Consider the following 21,099-nt stretch of genomic DNA (forward strand, 5'->3'; position numbering starts at 1 on the left):
CGCGGTGCGGGGACCGCAGGGCTCCCGAGGGCAGCTGGGCTGAGCAGCCAGGGCGCGATCAGACGATACGGAGGCCGCCGGAGCCAGCCTGGCCGGATCCTGACCTGCTCCCTTTGTCTGGGGCATCCGAGAGGCGCAGCGGGGCGGCTTTCCGCACCCGCCGGCGGCACCGCTGTCACCCCGGCTCCTGCTGCCCTCCCAAGGGGCACCTTCAGCAGCGTGAAAACGTCCCCAGCCCATCCCAGGCGTCCCGGCCCATCCAAGGGGGTCCCAACACGTCCGAGGGGCGAGGAAATGGATGCGGTGGGTGCCGACCCACGCGGGGTCACGCTGAATCCCCCGGGATGCACGCTGCACTGGAGGACGGAGCTGGGACAGCAGCACAGGGACACCACAGGGATGCTTTAGGCCAGGAGCCAACACGGTGACACCGGCAAAGACTCCCCAAAAAGCGCTGTCGCGGTTCCCCAGCGGTCCCAGCCCCATAGGGGGACCCGGCTCAGCCCCCCAGCCGCAGCCCCCGCTCCCGCCCGCATCCGGCAGGCTGTGCCGGCCGGCCAAGGCGCGCTCCCGGCCAAATTACAGCAAATCCCAGGCAGATCTGGAGCTCGGGAGGAAAAACAACCCTTAATGGGAGGCAGGTGGGCAGCCGGCGGCCCCAGGGCTGGCAGAGGGGCTCTCCTCTGCCCCCCCAGCGCATCCCCCCGGCACACACCGCCCTGGGCACTCCTTGAGGCAGGACCCGGCCGGGGCACTGAGCTCCCCAAAACCGGGGGGCTCTGCCTGGGCTGAGCCTTGTACCCCGGCCAGACCCTCACCCAGGGCAGCGAGCTGGGGGTCAGGGCTGTGCTGGGAGCTGGCTGTGACCCCTCAGCACCGCACACCCGACACCCGGGGGGCGCTCCGGGGCACGGCAGCGTCCCCAGCAGGAGCTAGGCAAGCACCCCACAGCAGCGGGGATGGACAGACTGATGGACACGGGTTGGGCTCATCCAGGGGCGCTGCCGGTGGTCTCATGCCCCGCGGCCACGGCAGGAGAATGGTCCCAAAATCACGGAGCTTCTGGGGCAAGGCGCACCAAGTGCCAGGTGGGCACCCGCTGGCACAGCCCGATGTCCTGAGGGAAGGGTCTGGCACCCCAGGGCTGGTGGGGGTCGCTCCGGGGTTGTTTGATGAGCCTGGGGGTCTCTCGCACTCCAAATGGAGGGTAAGTGGGAAAACTCGGAGGGAGGAGGGGGGCAAGGGCTGACCTCTCGTGTCCCCACAGAGAGACACCTTTGGGGAGCCAGGGAACCCCGAAAGCCCAGGGGGTCATCACCACAGCCCTTCCAGCTGACACAGGGGGTCCAGCCCCCCAGTATCCCACCCCTGGGGAGACCAGGCTGAGCCCCTCATGGGGGTGCAGCCAGGGATGCTCCAAGGCCAGTCAGGGTGCGGGACCACGGGTCACCCCAAAACGCCCGTGAGCGAGGCCTCGGGGAACCCACGGGACAGGGGGACTGCGGGAACCGGGGCGCTCCAGGGAGCCCCCCCAGGAGGGGGTGGGGACAGGGATGTCGCGCTGCCGAGGGGGTCGCATCCTCTGCCGGAGTGCCCCCCTGCACCGCACGGGGAGGAAGCGCAGCCCCCGGTCTGCATCCCGCACCCGGGGCTCGCGGTACCCACCCCCGAGGGTGCATCCTGCCGGGGCGGCCCAGCAGCCCGTCCCGGGACCCCCCGGCCGGGCAGCCCTGCCCTTCCTCCGTGCCCCTTCTCCGGGAGCGGGGAGGTCTCGGTGCGCGGCTCCCCCGGGGCTTCAGCCGGTCCCGGGGGGCGGTGCCCCGCACGCTGCTCGCCTCCCCGCGGGCAGCATCCCGCCGGGGTACCAGAGCCCCGCGATACCGGGGGGCTGCCCGCACGCCGCACCCTGCCCGGTACCCCCGGTGCCTCCCGGTGGTAGCCGCCCCCCCGGGATCCACCGCCGCGCCCCCCGCTCGCCCCAGACGCACCTTGCTGAAGGCGAAGAGGTCGTGGCGGAGGCGGTCGCGGTGCGGGTCGGCACCCTGCCGCCGGAACCGAAACTTCATCATGGTTGGGCCGGCGGCGGCGGCGGTGGCGGCGGCGCGGTACCGGGCGGGGCGGGCGCGGCCGGCGGTCCCGGGGCCGGTCCCGGGGCGGCGGTGGCGGTGGCGGGGCCGGGGCGCGGCGCGGGGCGGGGCCGGCAGGGGGCGCGGTGCCGGTGCGGGGTCCCCGGTGCCGGTGCGGGGTCCCGGTGCGCGCGCCCGCCGAGCCCGGGCAGGCACCGCCGCGGCGGGGGCGGGGCGGAACCCTGACGGACAGCTCCGCCCGCCAATCACCGCGCGGCAACGCGCGCCGCGCGCCCGCGGCCCCGCCCACCCGCGCTGCGCCTGCGCCGCCGCGGCGGCCGATGGGATGTGTAGTCGTCCAACTCAACGCCCTCTGCGCTGGGTGTATTTAAGTTGTTTTTAAAATACTCTTCTTTCGGTTTCTTCCTTCCCCGTGGGCATAGTGAGAAACAGTGAGGATACCCCAAGCCTGGTCACCGTGGTCACAACCCCCCACAAACACGGGGTGTCGTGGATTTAGGGTCTCATGGTGTGCCCCACAGCCATGGGGTGCATCAACATGGCGGCGGCCCGGCTCCTAGGCCCGGAGCATCCTGCCGGCCCCCACAATGAGCATCCGAGCCTCATTCCCGGCTGGCCACTCATTCGTCCCGCCAGGGCACCGGGAACGTTGTTCCCCACTCCCCCCACGGCATCACGGCAAGGTGGGAGGGGGAGCAGCCTGCCCTGCGCCCAGTTTTGGGGTGAGTCAGCCCGGGCAGGGCACGGCTTCCCCTCCCTGCTGACTAACCCGGCCCCGGGAGATCGGCTCTGGGCTGACGCAGGGACTGGGGCGGAAAACAGCCCGGGGCGAGCGGGGAACACGGCCCGGTGATGGGCTCTGGGTCATGGCGGGATGGATGGAAGGGCCTCAAGCGCCGGCACAGCCCCGGGGAGTGAGGGTGGGCACGGTGGGGCTGCTCTGAGGAGAGAGGAAAGGAGGAAGAACTCAGAGGAGGAAGAAGGAGAAAGAAAGGGGTAGTGAAAAGGGGAGGAGAGAAAGAGGAGAGGCGGAGGAAGAGGATAAGAGGTAAAGAGGTGTGAAGAAGAGCGGAAAGGAGCGCGGAGAAGAGGGAGAGGAGACATGGAGAGGAGGATGAGGATGGAAAAGAGAAGGAGGAGAGGAGAGAAGAGAGAGGAGAGGAGAGGAGAAGAGCAAGAAGGAAAGAAAGGAAGGATAGAGGAGGAAGCAGCAATGCCACAGACCAGCAGATCCCATCCATGCCCCCCTCTGGCACCTCACCCCCACCATCTCCCTTCTTGCAGGAAGGAAACACCAGGAGGAAGAGGAGCTCAGCAGGAGGCTGAAGCCCAGGGTGCTGGAGGAAGGCAGAGATCCCTGTCCCTGCCTTGCAGGACAGCACAGGAAGCACAGCCACCGCGTTTGGCCGCCCTGTCCCCGGGGAGATGGTGACTCCCTTTATTTAGAACCAGTTCCCTGCTCCCAACCACCTCATTCCTGCCAGGGGGAATCGAGGCACGTCCCAGCCCCCAGCACCACACGGCCAGGCCAAGAGATGCTTTCTGCTTTTATTCAATTAATGCAGCAATCTATACAAGAAAAAAAAATAATAATGAAACCATGAAATTCCAAACCCTGACAGCGAAGAACCAAATTCTTCCTAAGAATCAACTGGAATTAAAAGATTCCCCCACGTCAGACTGTACATAAAATAATCTCTGCTCCATTTACAGCGTTTCACACAGTACTTCTCGTATCTCAAACTTCAGAACTGTACAACTTTGTTACAAACCACGCTTTTTCCTAGGAAAAGCTTACAGAAAAAAATATTGCCACTTTCTTTTTTATTTTTTTTTAATTTTTATTTTTATTGGTAACAAAAAAAAAATTAGAATCTTTTAAAAAACAAAAATTAAAGTCAGCCAGAACTTCTAAGTGTGGGCAGGGAAAGGAGCAGAGACATTTCTCAGTCGAATGTTTCTCCTCCCAACAGGAAAAAGGGAACACTTTTGGCAGGTAAAAGACTCTTTGCTGCTGGTGGGGGTCTAGACCCTGGCCCCCTTGAGTCCTGGTGCTGTTTTGATCCATGGGCTTGGATAATTCCACCACTGACCACTCTTGAGATACGGTAACAGTAACAAACCCCAGTTCCTCCTGTTCTTTGTGGAAAAGCAGGGATGAACCCCACCAAAGCAGGGATGAACCCCACCTTCCTCCCCCTTCCTTAGGAAAGACAGTTCTCCTGGTCTGGGCTCTGGGCACATGGGCTGTCACACCGGATGGAGCTCCCAGTTTGGGGCTGAGCACGGACACGCTGTGGGTGGATGGAGAGGTTGGACCACACACAGCCAGATCAGACACAGACAAACCAACGGGGTCAGGGCTCTGCAGGAGCCTGGGGAGAAGTTTTGCCTCCAAATTTGAGCTCACCCCACTCCCTGCTCACCCCCAGCCTGGCCTGATGCCTGTGTGCAGCCCGACAGTGAAAACCGGGAATTCCGAGCCACAGTTCCAACCAGACAGGTTACAGCAAGGATCCAGACCTCTGGATCCGTGTGAAAAATGTCTTCTAGTTTCGAATCCAGGTTTCACTCTGATGTTGTTCAGTGCAAAAGAGTTAAAAAACCATGTTATCTACACATATACATCCGTGTCTATAGAAAATGTCTGTACAAGTGGGGAGATGGCCCTGCCTGCACGATGGGGACTTCTCTCCTGAGGGATCCTGCTCCCTCTCTCTCTCCAAGGTGTCAAGCCCCAACCAGTCAGGTTAAAAACCAAGAGCAGATGGTGGCTGGAGAGGAGCCCCTCCTGTCCCCCCAGCCAGCTCTGCCCCACTGCATGGATGGGGACAGGGAAAGGGGGAAAGCTCCCGAGCAGGACATGCAGGAATACCAAAACAAGCTGGGAAAGGAATCTTGCACATGTACAGCCTGCACAAGGACCAGGATGAGGTGGTGGCTGGGACCAGGCTAGAGGTGTAAGAGCTCAGCATTTTCAGAGCCAGCACCTCATCCCATGGAAGTCCTGCTCTGGGAAGCAGCTGTGGAAGGACCAGCTGCTCCAGCTTCATTCTGAGTTGACATCAGGGTAGAGTATCCATATTGGAGAGGTAGGGATAAAACTGGGAGCCAGGAGGGGAGAGGGGAGAGCTGAGACCTCTGGCAGTCACCTCTGTCACCATCTGCACCCACAGCAGAGCCTGGCACTGTGACAGGAGCAGGGCATGGCCAGGATGGATCCAGAAAGACAAAGCCAACAGGAGGAGAAGGGATCTGTGCTCCCTGCGTGCAGTTTTGCTGTCAGGGGAATGCCAAGCTGCCCAAAACAGGGGGTTTGTAGCCAAGAGTTGGCCTGGATTTGCAGCAGAAAGCTGGGAGGGTGAGGAACATCGCTTCAAATGCTACGTGAGGTCTGAAAATAGCATTTTCAAAATTTCACAAGCAGCAGAAGCACAAACTTTTAGATCTCTGGACTGACAAGACACATTCCTTCAGAGGCTGTGCCTCAGCACAGAGCCAGTGGGGGCTCTCACCAGGAAAACCACTGGATAATCAGAGACAGGCACTGGGGACCTCACCAACACCCCCACAGCCAGCTGAAGGTGATGGCAACGTCCTCTGAGCTCCTGTGACAAGATCCAGCCTGAGCAGAACCCCAACACCAGGTGAAAATCAGCAGGGAAGGAAAAGGACAGTGGGACCCAGATGTCACAAATGACCTTGATCAGCACTGCAGGGAACAATGCCTGGGTGGTTGTTTTAGACCAGGAGCCCCTCAAGACAGCAGCAAACAAGTTTCAAAATATATTACATCTTTTTATTGCCAAGCGTGCAGACCATGAAGTGTGTGGGGGACACGACACTAAGAAAAACTACAATTGGAGGGAGGGCAAAGCAGTAAAAATTTAAAAATAAGGCTACTCCTTACAACTGCCAACACTTGGGTTCAAAGAATCAACTGGAGGAAGTTTTCCTTAAAAGTACAGCTCTAAATATGGCATTGGGCCCCAAACTTTGCAAACACCAAGGCTTTGGTCTGGGCTAACACAAACCAGGTGGCAGAAGAGGATGATGATGGCAGATGCTCTATCACAACTCCACGGGGCTGAATGCCTGATTCTTCTCAGCATTTCCTGTAGCAACCAGAAAACTCCCTACCCCAGGAACACAGGCAGGAATAAGCTAGGAGAAAGCAGGCAACTTCAGTGCTGCATGCACTGAACCGGGGCCAAACTCGAGCCCTGCAGTGTCCCTGCTCCCAGAGCCAGCCTCGGAGGGGGACAGAGCTGCTCAGCTCCCCCGAGGCCACAGCAGCTCCTGTTCCTGCTCCATCAGAGTGCGGCCAGTCCTTCAGGATGGGACACTGTGCTGGGAATGCTGCACCGACCCAGTTCTCCCCACCTGCAAGGGGCAGTGGAGAAGGGCTCTTCTGGAAGGTCCCAAGGCACAAACCCTCACAAGCACAGCGTCTCCTACTCCTCTTTGCTATCCCCAGCTCTGGGAAGCAGCACGTGCTCAGTGTGATCCCTCACTTGGCAGCCCTGAGATTCCAATATGGATCTCAGGACAATGCTGGGCCACCTTTCCCTCCTCCTCAAGCACAGCCCCAGTCAGACCAGCACTGAGACACCAGAGCTCTAGTACATTCTTCTTGGAGAGGGCAGCGCAGGGACACAGGGCTGTGAGCCCATGCTGGCTTGGGAAAAGGGTCTGGAAAGGAAACCTACGGCATTTAAAACACTAAAGTGCAACAAAAATGTCCTAAACCCTTTGAAATCGATCGCAGCAAGAGAGGTCTGCAAAGCTTCAAACTTCCAGTTACTGCAGGGCACCCTTAAAACAGACCCAACAACCACCAGGTAAAAAAAGACCAAGGAGCCCTTTGGTGAAACAAGGAATACAAGCCCACCATGGAATTTCAGCTCCTGGGGTCAAACATCATATTTAGAACATTTGGAAAGGAAAAGTGTTAAAGCAAAAAAAAAAAAAAAAAACCCAAAAAAAAAACCCAACCAAAAACCAAAACAAAAATACAATTCTTGAATCTTGCGCAATGAAACAGTTAAACTTTTTGGTGTTTTCAAAAGAAATCCCAACAGACAACCTGGCATAACTTTATCTGCTTCCTAAGGGAGAGATGCCCACTTGACCCATGACTCAGGACACCATGTGCACTGGACATGTTCCGTCCTCACGTATGTCTCAGCATTCCTCCATTCATAAAGCCAAATCCTTCCTGTTTACTCTTCAGCCTGAAAGGAAAAACCAAAACTGAAGCTAGATGGAAGATAGCCAGAGGGAGGAGAAAGTTTTCACAGACTGGAGGCCAATCTCATCAGCTCCATGAGCCTGGCAAGTGCAATCCTCAGTGTCGCCTCATTTTAACCTTCCTGGCGGGGCTGCTGTCCTCCTCCTCATCCTCACAGTCCTCCGTGTACTCGTACGACCTTCGCCAATAGTTCTCAGAGCTGAAGTTGCTCCGTCTCCTATGTTTTGGTAAGAGGACTGAACGCCTGTTCTCCTCCTTATCCATTTCTAGAATCCGTGGCCTGTGGAGAGGGAGAAAACACAAGTGAGAGCACAGCACGATGGGATTCAGGTGTCCCTCCTGGATGCTCTCTGCAGGTTACCTGCCATGACAGCTCTGCCTGTTTTCCCACTCCTTTCCCAGCTCTGGGCACTTGGCAGAGCAGGAATAGATCACCAAGTTGCAGCTCCCTAGAGGAGCTGAGAACTTTGCTATGATGGGCCAGTTCTTTCCCTTCCCAAGGCAAGCTTTGGCCTTTACCTCCACCAGAACACTTCCAGTCAACCTCTTTTTTTTTCCTTGCAGCTTATGGCCCCAAGTAAAATCCCTTGGGCAGAGGGGTCTGTCTCTACTGCAGCAGAATTTAGAGCACAGAGCTGAGCTCCTTATGGTGCAGGATCACACCACAGCTCCAAAATCCTTTGTCCTCTCAAATATTAACACAGTGTAATTGTTATTTCTGCAGAGCTGCCTCTGATCACTTTCTAGCAGGACTGGGTTGGTGGGCTGCACACACCACTCACTTTATCTGAGTGGTTCCTGAGAGATCCCACTATGATATCCATGAGAATTACCTGTTATACTGGAGCCTCTGAGGCCAGAGAAAGAGAAAAACATGTTTTTCACACCCATCTGCTGCAGGAGCCTAGGCAAGCCATCCCCCACAGCCTGATAAGGTCACATCAGGCTGAAAAACAGCTCAGAGGGACGTGCACATTTGTCCCGCATGATCGCTCCTCTAATCGGACACCCAGGGAAGCTGCATCTGCAGCCCAGCCTCAGACCTTCATCCATCTTCCAGCCTGCATCCAGGTGAATGAACACTGCTCACAAACAATCCATCCCCACCCTCCTCCCTCCAGGACAGGTTCAAACAGGGCTGGGACCGTGTGGCAGCCAAGCCCTGCGACCAAGTCAACTTTTGGGTTGTACCCATTGTGCAGAAAATGCCATCTGGATCCTCAGGAAGCTTTGGAATTGGAATATGCAGGACAGCTGGCAGACTGGCTATCACTCACAGCCATCAGTGTGCTCACACCAAGGTGTTTAAGGGAAGCCTTGCTGCAGAGCTCAAGCTTGTCTGAAACCTCAGCAAGGAGCTTCCCTCAAGGTCAGGCTTAAACATCCACACGGTCTGGTTTCTCACACAAAAATATACACACAGAGCTCTGGAATCAAAACAGGCCTGAGAAGCTTCCCAAGAAGTCCTTAACCTTTCCCAGATAGCAAACCCTCATGTTCCCTCCCAGGACTGCTTTCATAATATAGTTTAACGCAGCTGCACAGGTTGCTTGGCAATAGAGGTCAAAAATGATTAGCTGCAGGGAAACTATTGTTCTGAACGACTGCATTATCAAAAGCCAGCCAAATCTATTGCTTCTTCATTATGCCACTCACAGGATAAACAATGTAAGCTGCTTACAGCCAGAGCTCAGCCTCCACAAGTCTGGGAGGAACGCATAAAGAGCTCATTCTGATAAAACAGATCTGGGCATTGCAGAAAGCACCTGGCAGGTGCAAATCAGAATGGTTTTAAATATGTTCTGCGGCCAGGGACCTGAGCTATTCACTGATCCAGAGACCACATCCCAAACATGGCTGTTAGGAGAGATGATCCTACCTGTGGGCAGCATCAGGATCTGCTTTGCGATGGGACCGCTTTGGTTTGAGGATCTGGTCCCGGTTGCTTCCCGACAGGCGGTCAGAGTTATAACCTGGTGGCAACACAGAGCTACTCAGGGATTTTGTTTCCAACCGAGGTGCATCTAGTCTTGTTCTGCAAATATTGAAAGAGAAGAGAAGTTGCAAGGTGTTTCTATAGAATCACAGCAGAACCCTCCAACCCAACCACACAGCTCAGGAGGAGGGGCAAGAATTCCACAAGACAGTTTTGTGGTACTAGAAGCTTCACAGAATCACAAAATGGTTTGAGTTGGAAGGGACCTTGAAAATAACCTCATTTCCAGCCCCCTGCCACAGGCAGGAACACCTTCCACTAGACCAGACTGCTCCAAGCCCTGTCCACCTTGGCCCTGGATGCTTTCAAGGATGGGACAGCCACAACTTCTCTGGGCACCCTGTGCCAGGGCCTCAGCACCCTCACAGGCAAGGATTTTTTCCTTATATCTAATTTAAACACTCTCTGTCAGTTTGAAGCCATTAGCCTTTACCTGCCTTGGCTTAGGGACACACAGTCATGAGGTGAAGGCAAAAGGTGCTGAGCTCACTGCAACCCCAGCTCCGGGATAAGGAGCAGAGCTGCTGGAGCAGCTGTGAAATCCCATGAAATCACCTGGCAATAACTCACAGCTCCAGTTAAGCCACCTGGGTGGGAGATGCCCTGCAAAAGCATCATCACCTGCAACAGTAATAACTGCTTCCACCTGGAAACTCCCTCCTGCCCACGGATCTCCCGGGGTCAGGTGTTCCTCAGCTTGACTACAAAGTGCAAGGAGTTGAAGTACGAGTCAGGAGAAGGTGTAGCAAACAGAAGCTGCATCATGCATCCCTTCCAGCAGTTCTGCACACACTCAAGCTGTGCTGGAGAGCAAGCACAGCTCATCCCAAAAGAGAACTGTCACAGGACTGAAGCCATGCACAGGTGGAGGAGGCAGCAAAAATGAAAGGGGAGAACCACTACTTGCTCTCCAGTGCTGAACTTCAGCTCCTGAGGGAGGTTTCCACAGGAGAATCCCAATCTAAACTTCCATTAGGAAGCACATTCAGTTGCCAAGCTTCTCTCTGCCATCAGGGAGAGCCTCTTCAGCTAATCAGGGTGATGCCAGTCTGGCACAGGCAAAGCTGGGCATGGCAGCTGAGTTTGCCCAGCATGCCAGAAACAAGGAACACTTCCACAGGCAGCTGCCAGGTTGGAGCCTGTGCTAGTCCATGCTGTCATCCTGAGTTGTTCTCAGCTCCAGGGCTGGACCCAGTCCAGTCTGAACACCAAAGGCCTTGCAGATCCTGCCCGTGACAAGGGAGGTGGTTTAAATACCTCTCAAATACAACAGCAACTGCAGGGTGCAACTCAAACAAACCAATCCCCAATACACTGCAAGGGCAAGGGAACAGCAGCCATGTTCCCTCTGGCCAGGTGCAAGGAGAGGTGACACTAAAATGGAGAACAATGTACCTACAAATAGAGAAACTCTGCTCATGAGAATGAAAGCAGAATGGCAGCAAAAGCCTCTAAAATTGCTTTCAAGACCTGGTTGAGTAGGTCTCATTTCTACACCCACCTCCCACGTTACCTCTCCCAGCATCTCATAAATTGAGAGCACCATTCCTCCCCTCCTCTGGCTCAAAGCACTTCCAAACCCTGCTGGCTCCCGTCAGCCCTGCGATCCAACACAGGAAACAACGAGCACTGAAGTGTTTATGACCTGCTTGGTAACCACACAGCTCTGGAGAATCCTGCAGAACCCCACTGCTCCTGCAGCTCCCACAGCTTCGCTCTCCTGCTGCTGTCAGTGAGAACATGCTCAGAGCAGAGGCGAGAGCAGAGCCAGACTCAAACGCCTGGGACCCAGCGGGCTCCAGCAGAACTCAGAGCTGAACATCCCAGCTCCAACTGGGATGATCCAGCTCATCTGATCCAGAAAGCTCAGGGCTGATCCTCACCACCAAGAAGAGGAAGAGGAGTTTTACTAGGAGGCCAGCAGGGGAAGGAGGTGCTTTCCTGGTTGCACAACAGCCTGTTCCAGGCACAGCAGCAGATCGGGGAGCGGAAACGGCGCTGGTGCAGTGACCCTGGCACAGGCAAAGGGCACACTGCACACACAGGGACATGCAGGGGAGGTGGCTGCCCTGGCCAGGGGATAAGCAGCAATTAATAAGCTCTAATTGGCAGCAATCACAGCCCAGCCTTTGGCAAACATCGCCACAGATTCACCACAGCTGCAGAGGTTACGCAGGAATAATTACCAGGGGGTTTGTGCTTTGCTCGAGAGAAAAATCCTGGTGTGGTTTCATCTGGTTTGTCTGTCGGGTTAGCCCCTCGCTGTCTGATGGGCAGAGACACTTCTGCTCTGACATGAAGCAAATGAGGCCCCAAAAATCAAGGTGGATGGGCAAACAAAGCCAGCAGAGCTGCAGGCTCTGTCCCTTCAGCAGGAATGCAGCAGGTCAGCTGGGTACAAGTGGGGAGACCTCACTGCTCCTCCCAGGACTTAAAGGGGGCTTAGAAAAAACACAGAAAACAACTTTTTACACTGGGAGATGGGCATAAGACAAGAGGGACCAGTGTTAAACTAAAAAAGGGAAGATTTATATTGGATATTAGAAAGAAATCCTTTACTCAGAGAGCAGTGAAGCACTGGCACAGGTTGCCCAGAGAAGCATAGGGCTCTGAGCAACCTGGTCTAGTGGAAGGCGTCCTTGCCCATGGCAGGGGCTGAAACAAGGTGATGTTTAAGGTCCCTTCTTGCCCAGATGCACTTTGAGGGCAGCCAGGCTTGACTGAAACAATCCAACACCCTCAGCTCACCGAGGCTGGAGAAAGCAAGAGGCAGGGGCAGTTTAAACAGGTACACTGGACATCTGCGCCAGTTTGGGCAGCTTTAGCTTATTTATCCGAGTCTGTCTTTTCCAAAAAACTGCTCCACAACCTAGGACAGGCAGCTTCTCTTTCCCAAAGTCCAACCAAAGCAGCTACAAGGCTTGGAGATGCCTCCTTGTCAGCACTGGTGCTGCTTTTCCCTGGCTGCTCCAACACCATGAACACAACAGCTGTAAGTTCTTATCACAGCCTCTCACCCCCCACCTCACGTGGCCATACCCAGCTGTGGGGTGGTTTGGCTGCAGCCTGCCTTTCATCCCACTCTATCTCCTGCCACATCTCATCCTGCCCTCCCTGGGTCTGGGCTGATTTTGCTTGGCTAATGCCTCAGGGCTGCTGTTTTTCCTGCCTTCATTCCATGGGTTTCTCTAACCAGATGTCCAACTCCACTCCACTGGCTTTGTGCCATATCCTCATAATGTTGCCAGACTTGTTTTGAAATCAACTAAGCTATCCAAAAGCTCATCCAGTCTGGATCCAGACCACTTGCCTGCGAGCCTTATGCCAGCCTGGGCCACAACCACAGCCCTGCCACCAATGCCCACGTTTTTGGCTGGGTTTACAGGACTCAAAGTGCGTATTTTCATTTACAAAGATGCTTCTTGACAGCACAATTACTGCCAACGCCTTCCAAGGCACAGTCAGCAGGGGTCAATGTGTGGCAGTCACGTGTTTGGTCTCCTAGTAGAAGGAACTGGTAACAGAAGACATTTCTAGACAGAAAAAGTTTTACTGAAGAACTTTGGGGTGGGGTTAGTTCACTTTGTCTCTCATTTTCTTAAGAGCTTTAGGAACAAGCATTGATTGATGAAATGCCATCAAGAGTGCTTTTCTAGAACAGGAAGCTCCTTTCTAAAACAGCTTATGGAGCTTGGCTTCCCAACACAGACTCGAAGGACAAGCTCTGTAATGAGCACTGAACTCTCTACATGTTTCCCTCCAAAGCCAGCGTCTTCCTCTCTCCCCAGGAAACAAAAGCCATGATACCAAGAAAACTTTCTCTGCTGCACAGGACATTCTTCATCACAAGCATCAGCTTCAAAAGACCATCCAGGTAACTCACACACGTGGGTCTCACATGACCAGACACCTGAACACACAGCCCAAAACAAGAGAGTTTGATACCCCAGGTGTTTGGAGCTGGGCAGCCAAGGGAAAGCCAGTCTGGGCACCAGCAGGGCTTGCAAGCCCAGACATTACAACAAAGTGCTGCTGCACAGAGCCAAGAAGTGATGAACCCTGCAGGAACAGGTTCCAGTCACTTCCACTGCCAGGTACGGCACCACATGAGCAAGCGTCACAGTGACACCTCATCAAGGTGTAAGATCAAGCCAGCAAATTAACAAGCAAGGCAGTTCTCAAGTGTTTAAGCATCATGACACCACATCCACGTTTATCTTGCTGTCTGGAGGGCTTCAACACTTACTTTCTGAGGATGATGACAGCTCTCCTCTCCTTGATGTCCTGTGGTCGAATGCAGTGTGTGATTTCGTCGGCCGCATACCCACTGACAACAGAAACAAAAAGCCACCATCAGGGAGATGCCAGGCACAAGCAGAAAGTGGTTTCCAGCCTCAACAACTCAGTTTGGCCAGTACTTCCTAACCTGCACCAGGAATTCCTCCTCCAAACACCACCCCCAGGCACACAGGAGCTAGACTTAAAGGAAGGAACAAACAATGGGAAAGAATGAGGACAGTCAGGGGGTTTTGGGGGTTTTCATGACTCAATTTTTCAGAGGAAACTGCCACCTGCTGCAGCACTGTGAATAAAACATACAGAAATGTAGAACTGTAGATTCAGACAATTAATTTATGAAGAAATTAGAAAGCAACAGGGGGAAAAATGAGCACATTCCTCCAAAGCATCATCTCAAACATGCCTATGAGAAAAGCCATCTCTCACAGCTCAGATATGCAGCACACCCAGACCCAAACATGTAACACATCAAGGAGGTTTTTTAGTCACAGAGGGGTGCAGTCATGCAGAGCTGAGCCTCTCACCCCCTTTTCCTGCTCATCATCCTCCCCATCATATGGCACATCCTCAGCCACCACAAGAACATCACCAGCCCTAACCCAGCACTCATGGGGTAACCTGCAAATTCAGACCTGCAAGCCAAGCTGCACTCCTCTCAAACCTCTCTGTAACAGGGTGAAACAGCTCCCTGGGCTGAGGGAAAGCCAGGCTCAAGCAGTGGCTGTTGTCAGCAGCAGTGTTTCACTGTGTGACATGACTCCAGATACTCCACACTTTCACCAGGCTGGAGAAAAGCCACAGCCAAGGACAGCCCCAGCTTCCCACAACACACTGGAGCGTTTCCTGATGGCTTCCTCTGTTTCCAGCTGGGCTCCTGTGCCCAGCAGAGCAGGTGAAATCACGGTGGCTCCGTGGAGAGCAGCCACCACAGCTGCTGTGGCACACAAACCGTGCTGGGAGCACATCCCTCACTGCAGGGCTGGGAGCAGCAGATCCCAGCGGTGGGGCCTGCCCTCTGCCTGCCGTTTGGAGAGTGTCACCTCACTGAGAGCCTTCTGCAGTCCAGCACGGGCTAAAGAGAGGCTGAACACCTTCAGAGCTTCCTGAAACACCCAGCAAGGGCAGGAACATCTTGGGAGGCACTTGGGTGAGGGCTGCTCAAGCCTGCACGCCCAGCCTGAAGCAGAAATCAGCAGGCCCACTGTCCCCACAAGGCTTTTCCAGGCCAGGGTCAGGGGCTGGCAGGTTATTCAGGACACCCTGAGCAGAGAACAGAGCTCACACACACAAGTCTTCTCTGGGGACAGGACCGGGTTTCCTTGATCTGGTTAGATAACCCACCCACTCACCCAGAAACACCTCCTCACACACAGATTTACTGCTCTGCAAAGACAGCTACAAGTCCAAGGCCTGACCAGCTGAAGCAGGGGTGGTGTCCAGCCCCACCATGCTCCAAGCATTGCAGAACATGACAAGGGGCTCGTGATGATGCTCTATTATGTTCCTGGAATCTCTGTGTCAAGCTCCAGTGAATTCATGAATATCACCCACGTTAGCATTCAACTCAGCATCCTCAGCAGCACCCTGCACACCAGGGAAAGGTCTGCTTGCAGACCTGCTTCCAGACCCACAAGGTATCCTGGACACTCCTTTTCACTCCTTCCCCAGGCAAGAACACCATTTCAGATCACTTCCAGAGTGGCACCAGGAAGTTTGTAGTCCCAGATGCACATGGACAGCATCAAACAACAGCCCCACCACTCTGGTCTGAGACCATAAGGGGGGCACACCAGTCTGCCCCAGTGCCAAACTGGTGTGGAAAACTCTGCACTGTATCAGATGTAGTGATGGAGTGCCTCTGCACAGGCAGAGAAATGAAAGAAAAGGATTCTTTGGTTGTGTCGTACTCGTGCTGCCTCGTGCCAGCACGAACCTCTCACCCACTGCCCAGCTCTGCACGCCCTGAGGATGGGTGAAGGGGCAGCCCCTGAAGAAAAACACCCATTATGATATCAAGGGTCTACACACACATTTCTTGCCCAGAGAATAAACTCAAAAGAATCTGGAAAGAAAAATCATAAATTCCTGCCCACAAGAACACCTCAGTGTGACATCTCCATCCCAGAGCGTTTTCCAGAAGAACATGGGGAAGTGCTGATGTTTTCCACATATTACCCCAAAACCAGCCCCCAATTCCAAACTAACCTGTCAAACCTTACACCCCCAACTCTCCCCTGAGTCGTTTTCCACCTGGAAGAGCCGCTGCTGAGCCAGAACTGATTCACACAGAGATAAAAGTGGATATTTTTGTGCAAACATCACCAGAAAGGAAGCCTTGAAGTTCTACAGAGTCTAACAAGAAAAGCTTGAACAAATCACTGCCTCATCACCACTGGCACACGTGGAACTTCCTCTGCAGCAGCAGCCTGTTCTGAGGGATATCAGGCTATTTTGGAGCAGACAGCTGCAGAGAGATCCCTCCAGCTGGGAAGGAAGGAGCTTCATCCTCCAGCAACTCCAACCTGCTCTGATTGTGCTTCCATGAGGCAGGCCTGGAGACAACAGGAGGGACACACATCACAGCACTCCCCTGCCATTACAAACAGCCAGGAGATGACCTAGAGCACTCTCCAGCTGAGGGAGGGAAGCCTGTATGGCACAAGCTCTGGGAACTTGGGAAATGCTACCTGTGCCTTTCATTCCTCCAGCCGCAGCTGCACTCTTCCCAATGCTCAGAGAGCATACCTGGCAGTTTCAGTGCTGAGATTTGCTTCCTGTGACAGCAGCTGCAGAGCAGGGATCCACCTGGAACCCCCCATCCCAGGTGGCTCCACACACCCCCTGTTCCCTTCCTGTTTCCCAGCCCAAGCATACTCAAAGCACAGATGAAAAGGCAAATTCCTCCATCTCCCTGCCACTGCTTCTATTGATTGATGCTCACCAAATTGTTGTTAAAATAAGAAAAACCCACAAACGTGGTGAGGTCAGCAGCCCCTCCCCAGGGAGCTGATGGGTCACAGGACTGGGATCCAGCAGCACACACTGAGCTGATGCTTCCTGCTGGCCTGGCTGCCACTGGGACAAACCTGCAGGAGCTCCTGCTTCCCAGGGCTGTGGGAAAAGAGGGGACTGGAAGAGGTCATCTTGTAGATCACAAAACCTACAAGAGCAAATCTTCCCTGCAGATGTGAAAGGAGAGGAGAAAGGGCTCATTAGCAGGTCATGGGGTGGCTCAGCCTCTGCCTTCTGGCAGAGGGGCACAGCCCAGCCACGTGAATCTTGCTCCAGCTCACCTGTCATTTGAGGTCTGAACACTTTCCAAGGAGTCTGAGGCAGGTTCAGTGTTGGCAAACACCACATCCTGCTTCAGGGCAAGCAAACAAAGTCAAGGGAGGAAAACGGGGAAAGTGCCTCTGCAAAATCCCTACTGGGTCAGCAGCTGTGAAATTAGGAGCAGGAATGGGACAGGGGCAATCTGGGGCCAGTGTGAGAGTGCTGTGGGGTCAAAGAGAGGGATCTGAGAGGTTACTTTAGATCCTCAGGACTTCCACACAGCTTCCCTGGAAAGGCTGCAGGCCAGGGGCAGCCACTGACCCAGCAGGATCTGAATCCCAGACGTTACAGGCACGCCACCTCTATCCGTGCCCATCTCCAGGGTAACTGCCTCCAGCAGCTGTTTACCCACAGGAGAAAACGCCAAGTTTGGGGAGTTGACTTAGTCAGGACCAAGGGCTGGATTTGGTGCCACACCCCTGAGCACGGTCTGCACCTCTCCTGCTTCTCCTGACTGCTGGGGTGAGATGGGAGAGCAGGAGATCTGCTGTGAGGCCAGGAATTGATCCCAGACAGGATCCTGTCAACACGGAACACTCACTCTGGCAGAATCTCCCATAAGTGAGTGTAAAGTACCTGCTAACTGCTGTACCAAATTTGAAATAATCCCTGTTTTTAAGTCTATTACTTGCTGGAAGGAAGAACATCTGACCGTGATCAAGCTGCAGTGGGTGGGTCAGAAAGCAGCCCTTGGATTTGGAGGGAAAAGATATCTCAGATATCTTCATCTGGTTTGTAGGATTGCTTCAGCCACATGAACAAACTGATCACAGCACCTGAGTGACACTGCCAACGACCCAAACACCCCTGGGAGACACCTCACTCCAATTCCATGAGCCCTGAGCCAGCAGCCTCTTCCCAGCAGTTTTGAGAAGGAAGAACAAGGGTCTGGAATAAGAAAACATCATTCTCTGGTCCTGGAGCAGAGGAAGCATCTCTCTTTCCTCCCACCATCCTCCACTGCAGATCCTCCTCCAGAGTTTTTCAAGAGGCTTTGACTGCAAGACTTGAGGCTGACCCTGCATTAGCAGCTCTGTCAGAATGCTTCCAAGCAGGATAAAACTCTCACTGTCCTTAAAAATCAGAAGGCCTCTGGCTGTAAAAGGAAGGACAACTATTTATCCAGGCCTGACGAGGAAAGCCAGCAGAGGGGTTTGCATCAGTAGCAGGAAAATTAGGGTAGAAAGTTTCCCTCCTGGTATCTCAGAGAAGTCAGGGAGCACAGCAGCTGCCTCACACCCAGCAGTCCATCCCCTGGGGATGGAGCTTGCTCTGCAGTAAAAAGATACAGAGCAAGATAGGTCCCCTTGGGTCCCATTTCACAAAATCACCCCGACCTCTGCCCCCCGAGCCCTGTCAAACCACCAGGGAATGAGAAAATGTCCTCAGCGCCATTCCCGCCTCCCTCTGCAGCCTCCCTCATCCCTGGCTAATCCACACAAGTTACCTAACACCGGGCTACAGCAAGGATTAGTTAATGTTTGTGCAGCTTTTCCGAGATAAAAGCGACGCGAGATCTCAGCATTTATTATTGATGCACCAGTCAAGGAGGCCGTGTGTTTGTGGGGGGAAAAATTCCTTCCCGAACCCTGCAGCGATCAATTTACAAGCCAAAGCAAGGGATTGTATTACGGCCTGGGAGCCCGGAAAACCGGCCTGGACCTTCACCAGTCCAAAAAAACCACCCCCCAAAGGAGGATACAGCTGGTGGCACTGCTGGCACAGCCCTGGTGATCCCTGCTGCTGGCAGGGAGCACTCTGACCTTCAGGGACACAAGGGACTGGCAGCCCCGGTGCCAGGCTGCCAGCTGCCCTCCCCAGGAGCTGGAGACAGCGGGATCCCTGTGCTCCAGCCCTGTCCCCTCACCTGCCTGCTCCCTCACCTGTGTGCTCCCCCTCCCAGCCCGTACCGGGATTAGGAAGCAGGCGTTCCCCGGTGCCAATCCCAGCCTTACTGCCGGCCAACTGCGTGACCTTGGGCAGGTCATTCCACCTTTCAGGGCTCTTCCTCAACACACACCAAGACCCTTCCTGCGCCCGTGACCCGCTGCACTTCCAAGTGACAATCACGCGCGGCTCTGCACTCTGCTCTCCCTATCGCCACCGGGCAGGGGAGGGCTCAGCATTCCCAGTTTACAGACTGGGAGGACCAGGCCATTCACACCTCCTCTCCACGATTAAGGTCAGGCCAGAGAAGCACCGGCCGAGCTAAGAATAGACCCAGGAGCCCTGTCCCTACAGCTGCTCCGCTCTGACCACTCTTGGGCAAAGGATCCATTTTGTGTCTCAACGTGTTACTTTAATGATTTACAGGAACTCAGTGGCCAGCTCAGCTCTGCTCCCACCAGCATTCGCCTCAAGCTCCACGGAGAGTGCACCCACCCAAATCCTCACCCACCACAACGGCAGGACCACCCCCCCAAAATCGCTGCTTCACCCCTTCCACCACATCGAGCCCCTGAGCACCGACAGGAGAGGGAGATGGAGCCCGAGGCGCCGTCGGGGCGCGCATCCGTGCGCCTCGTGATCCGCGTTACACAACCGGGGCCTCGGCAACGCGGGCGAGTTACCTGAGCACCGTGACGCTCCCCCTCTTGACGGGCAGGAACAGAACGGGCTCCGACACCCTGATGGGCTTGAACTGGAATTTACACCCGAAGCAGAGCGCCGAGTCGCTGAAGAAGGACACGGAGACGATGGGCCTCTCAAAGATATGGATGGGGTCCACGTGGGAGACAATGCAGCCCCCCGGCTGGTAGTCGTTGATGACGGCACTGTTCACAAAGCCCTCGGGGATCACCCGGTGCTCCACCAGCTTCCTGATCACCAGGTCGTGCACCCACTCGGGGATGGCGTCCACCTCCCCCCGCGGGTACAGGCGCTCCTGGCCGGGGCCCCGCCGCTGCAGCTGAGACCCGTAGGTGTAGCCTTCCCCGAAAAAATACTTGTTCCGCAGCGGCGCCCGGTCCACCGTGTGCTCCTTGTAGAGCCCCTTCTCCGCCCGGGACACCACGTCCTCGATGCGCGCCTCGATCTTGGCGCACTCCTCGGCGCTGAAGAGGCGAAGCTGGCGGATGCCGCTCTTCACTTTCCGAGCTTCCTCCTCCTCCTTCTGCTCCTCGTAGTCGCTGGGCTCGGAGCCGGAGTCCTCCTGGTGCCGCCGCTTGCGCTCGTACGGCGGTTCGGGGGGCTCCCGCGGGAGGCCGCCGCCGCCGCCGCCGCCTTTGTGGCCGTCCCGGTAGGGCATCATGGACTTGAGCTTCTCCCGCAGGTCCGTGTAGCCGCTGCCGGCCATGGCGCGTCCGCAGCCCCCGCCTCTATCGATCCCGGCGCTGCAGGCGGCGGCGGGCGGCGGCGGGGGACGCGCAGCTGCTGCTCATGGCACCCGCCGCCCTGCCGGGAGAGAGAGCCCCGCAGGACGGGGAGGTGAGCACGGGATCCCGGTACCGCGCCAGACCCTCTCCCGCCCCCCCTTCCTCGGGAGATGGGACCCCGCTCCCGGCGCACAGAGCTCCCGCCCTCTCTCTCCCTCCCGGGGCAGGGGCGGCCCGGCGGACGCCACACTCACGGCTTGGCCCGGGGCGGGCGCGGACAACGCTGCCGGTGCCGGTGCTCACGCGGCGGCAGGGCCTGGCACATTCCCAGCGGCGGCCCCGGACTCCCTGCCCGTTCCCGCCGCCGCGGCTCTGCCCATGGCGGGGGACAACCGGAGGAGGCGTGGAGGGTCCCGTGCCGTGCCGGGGGACGGCGGCGGGCGGGGGTCTGGCGCGGCCCTTCCCGCTACGTCACCAGGAGCCGGCCCGACATCCCGGATCGCCGCGGGCCCGCCCCACCCCGCCGCGCACGCGCCGCCACCGCCCCCGGCCCCGCCCCTCCTGCGCACGTACGGAGAGAGCGCGCGACCCGGCCCCGCCCCCGCGCGCGCCCACCGGCGCCGTTAACCGGCAGCGGCGGCCCCGCCCCCGCCCCCCCCGCACGGCGCTGATTGGGCGGGAGGCGGCCGCGAGCGCCGCGGGCCGGCGGCTGATTGGGCGGCTGGAGCGCGCGCGCGGCGGCGGCGGGGGGGAGGGGCGCGGAGGTGGCGGCGGGCGCGCGGCACCGGCGCCCCCTGGCGGACGCGGCGAGTGCGACAG

At 56.3% G+C, this 21,099-nt stretch overlaps 1 protein-coding gene across 1 annotated transcript; it reads right to left on the reverse strand.

Moving 5' to 3' along the window:
- Window positions 1-3,621: 3,621 nt before the first annotated feature.
- Window positions 3,622-20,796, reverse strand: ALKBH5 (alkB homolog 5, RNA demethylase). Its single transcript, XM_030958428.1, has 5 exons — window positions 20,535-20,796; window positions 19,537-20,359; window positions 13,581-13,661; window positions 9,218-9,373; window positions 3,622-7,618 (listed from the first exon to the last, which is right to left on the reverse strand). Exons 2-5 carry the CDS (start codon window positions 20,259-20,261, stop codon window positions 7,435-7,437), a joined length of 1,146 nt encoding a protein of 381 aa, XP_030814288.1. The 5' UTR covers window positions 20,262-20,359; window positions 20,535-20,796; the 3' UTR covers window positions 3,622-7,434.
- Window positions 20,797-21,099: the final 303 nt, after the last annotated feature.

This window comes from Camarhynchus parvulus, chromosome 14 (assembly GCF_901933205.1).
Source record: "Camarhynchus parvulus chromosome 14, STF_HiC, whole genome shotgun sequence".
Lineage (NCBI taxonomy): Eukaryota > Metazoa > Chordata > Aves > Passeriformes > Thraupidae > Camarhynchus > Camarhynchus parvulus.

Bases quoted from the DNA above. Each gene is read 5' to 3' on its own strand.
- ALKBH5 (XM_030958428.1), bottom strand. From the start codon at position 20,261: ATGGCCGGCAGCGGCTACACGGACCTGCGGGAGAAGCTCAAGTCCATG. The intron at 13,662-19,536 runs GTAACTCGCCCG...TTCTGTTGTCAG, and splicing joins GGGAGCGTCACGGTGCTCAG to TGGGTATGCGGCCGACGAAA. The intron at 9,374-13,580 runs GTAAGTGTTGAA...CAATATTTGCAG, and splicing joins GCTGTCATCATCCTCAGAAA to AACAAGACTAGATGCACCTC.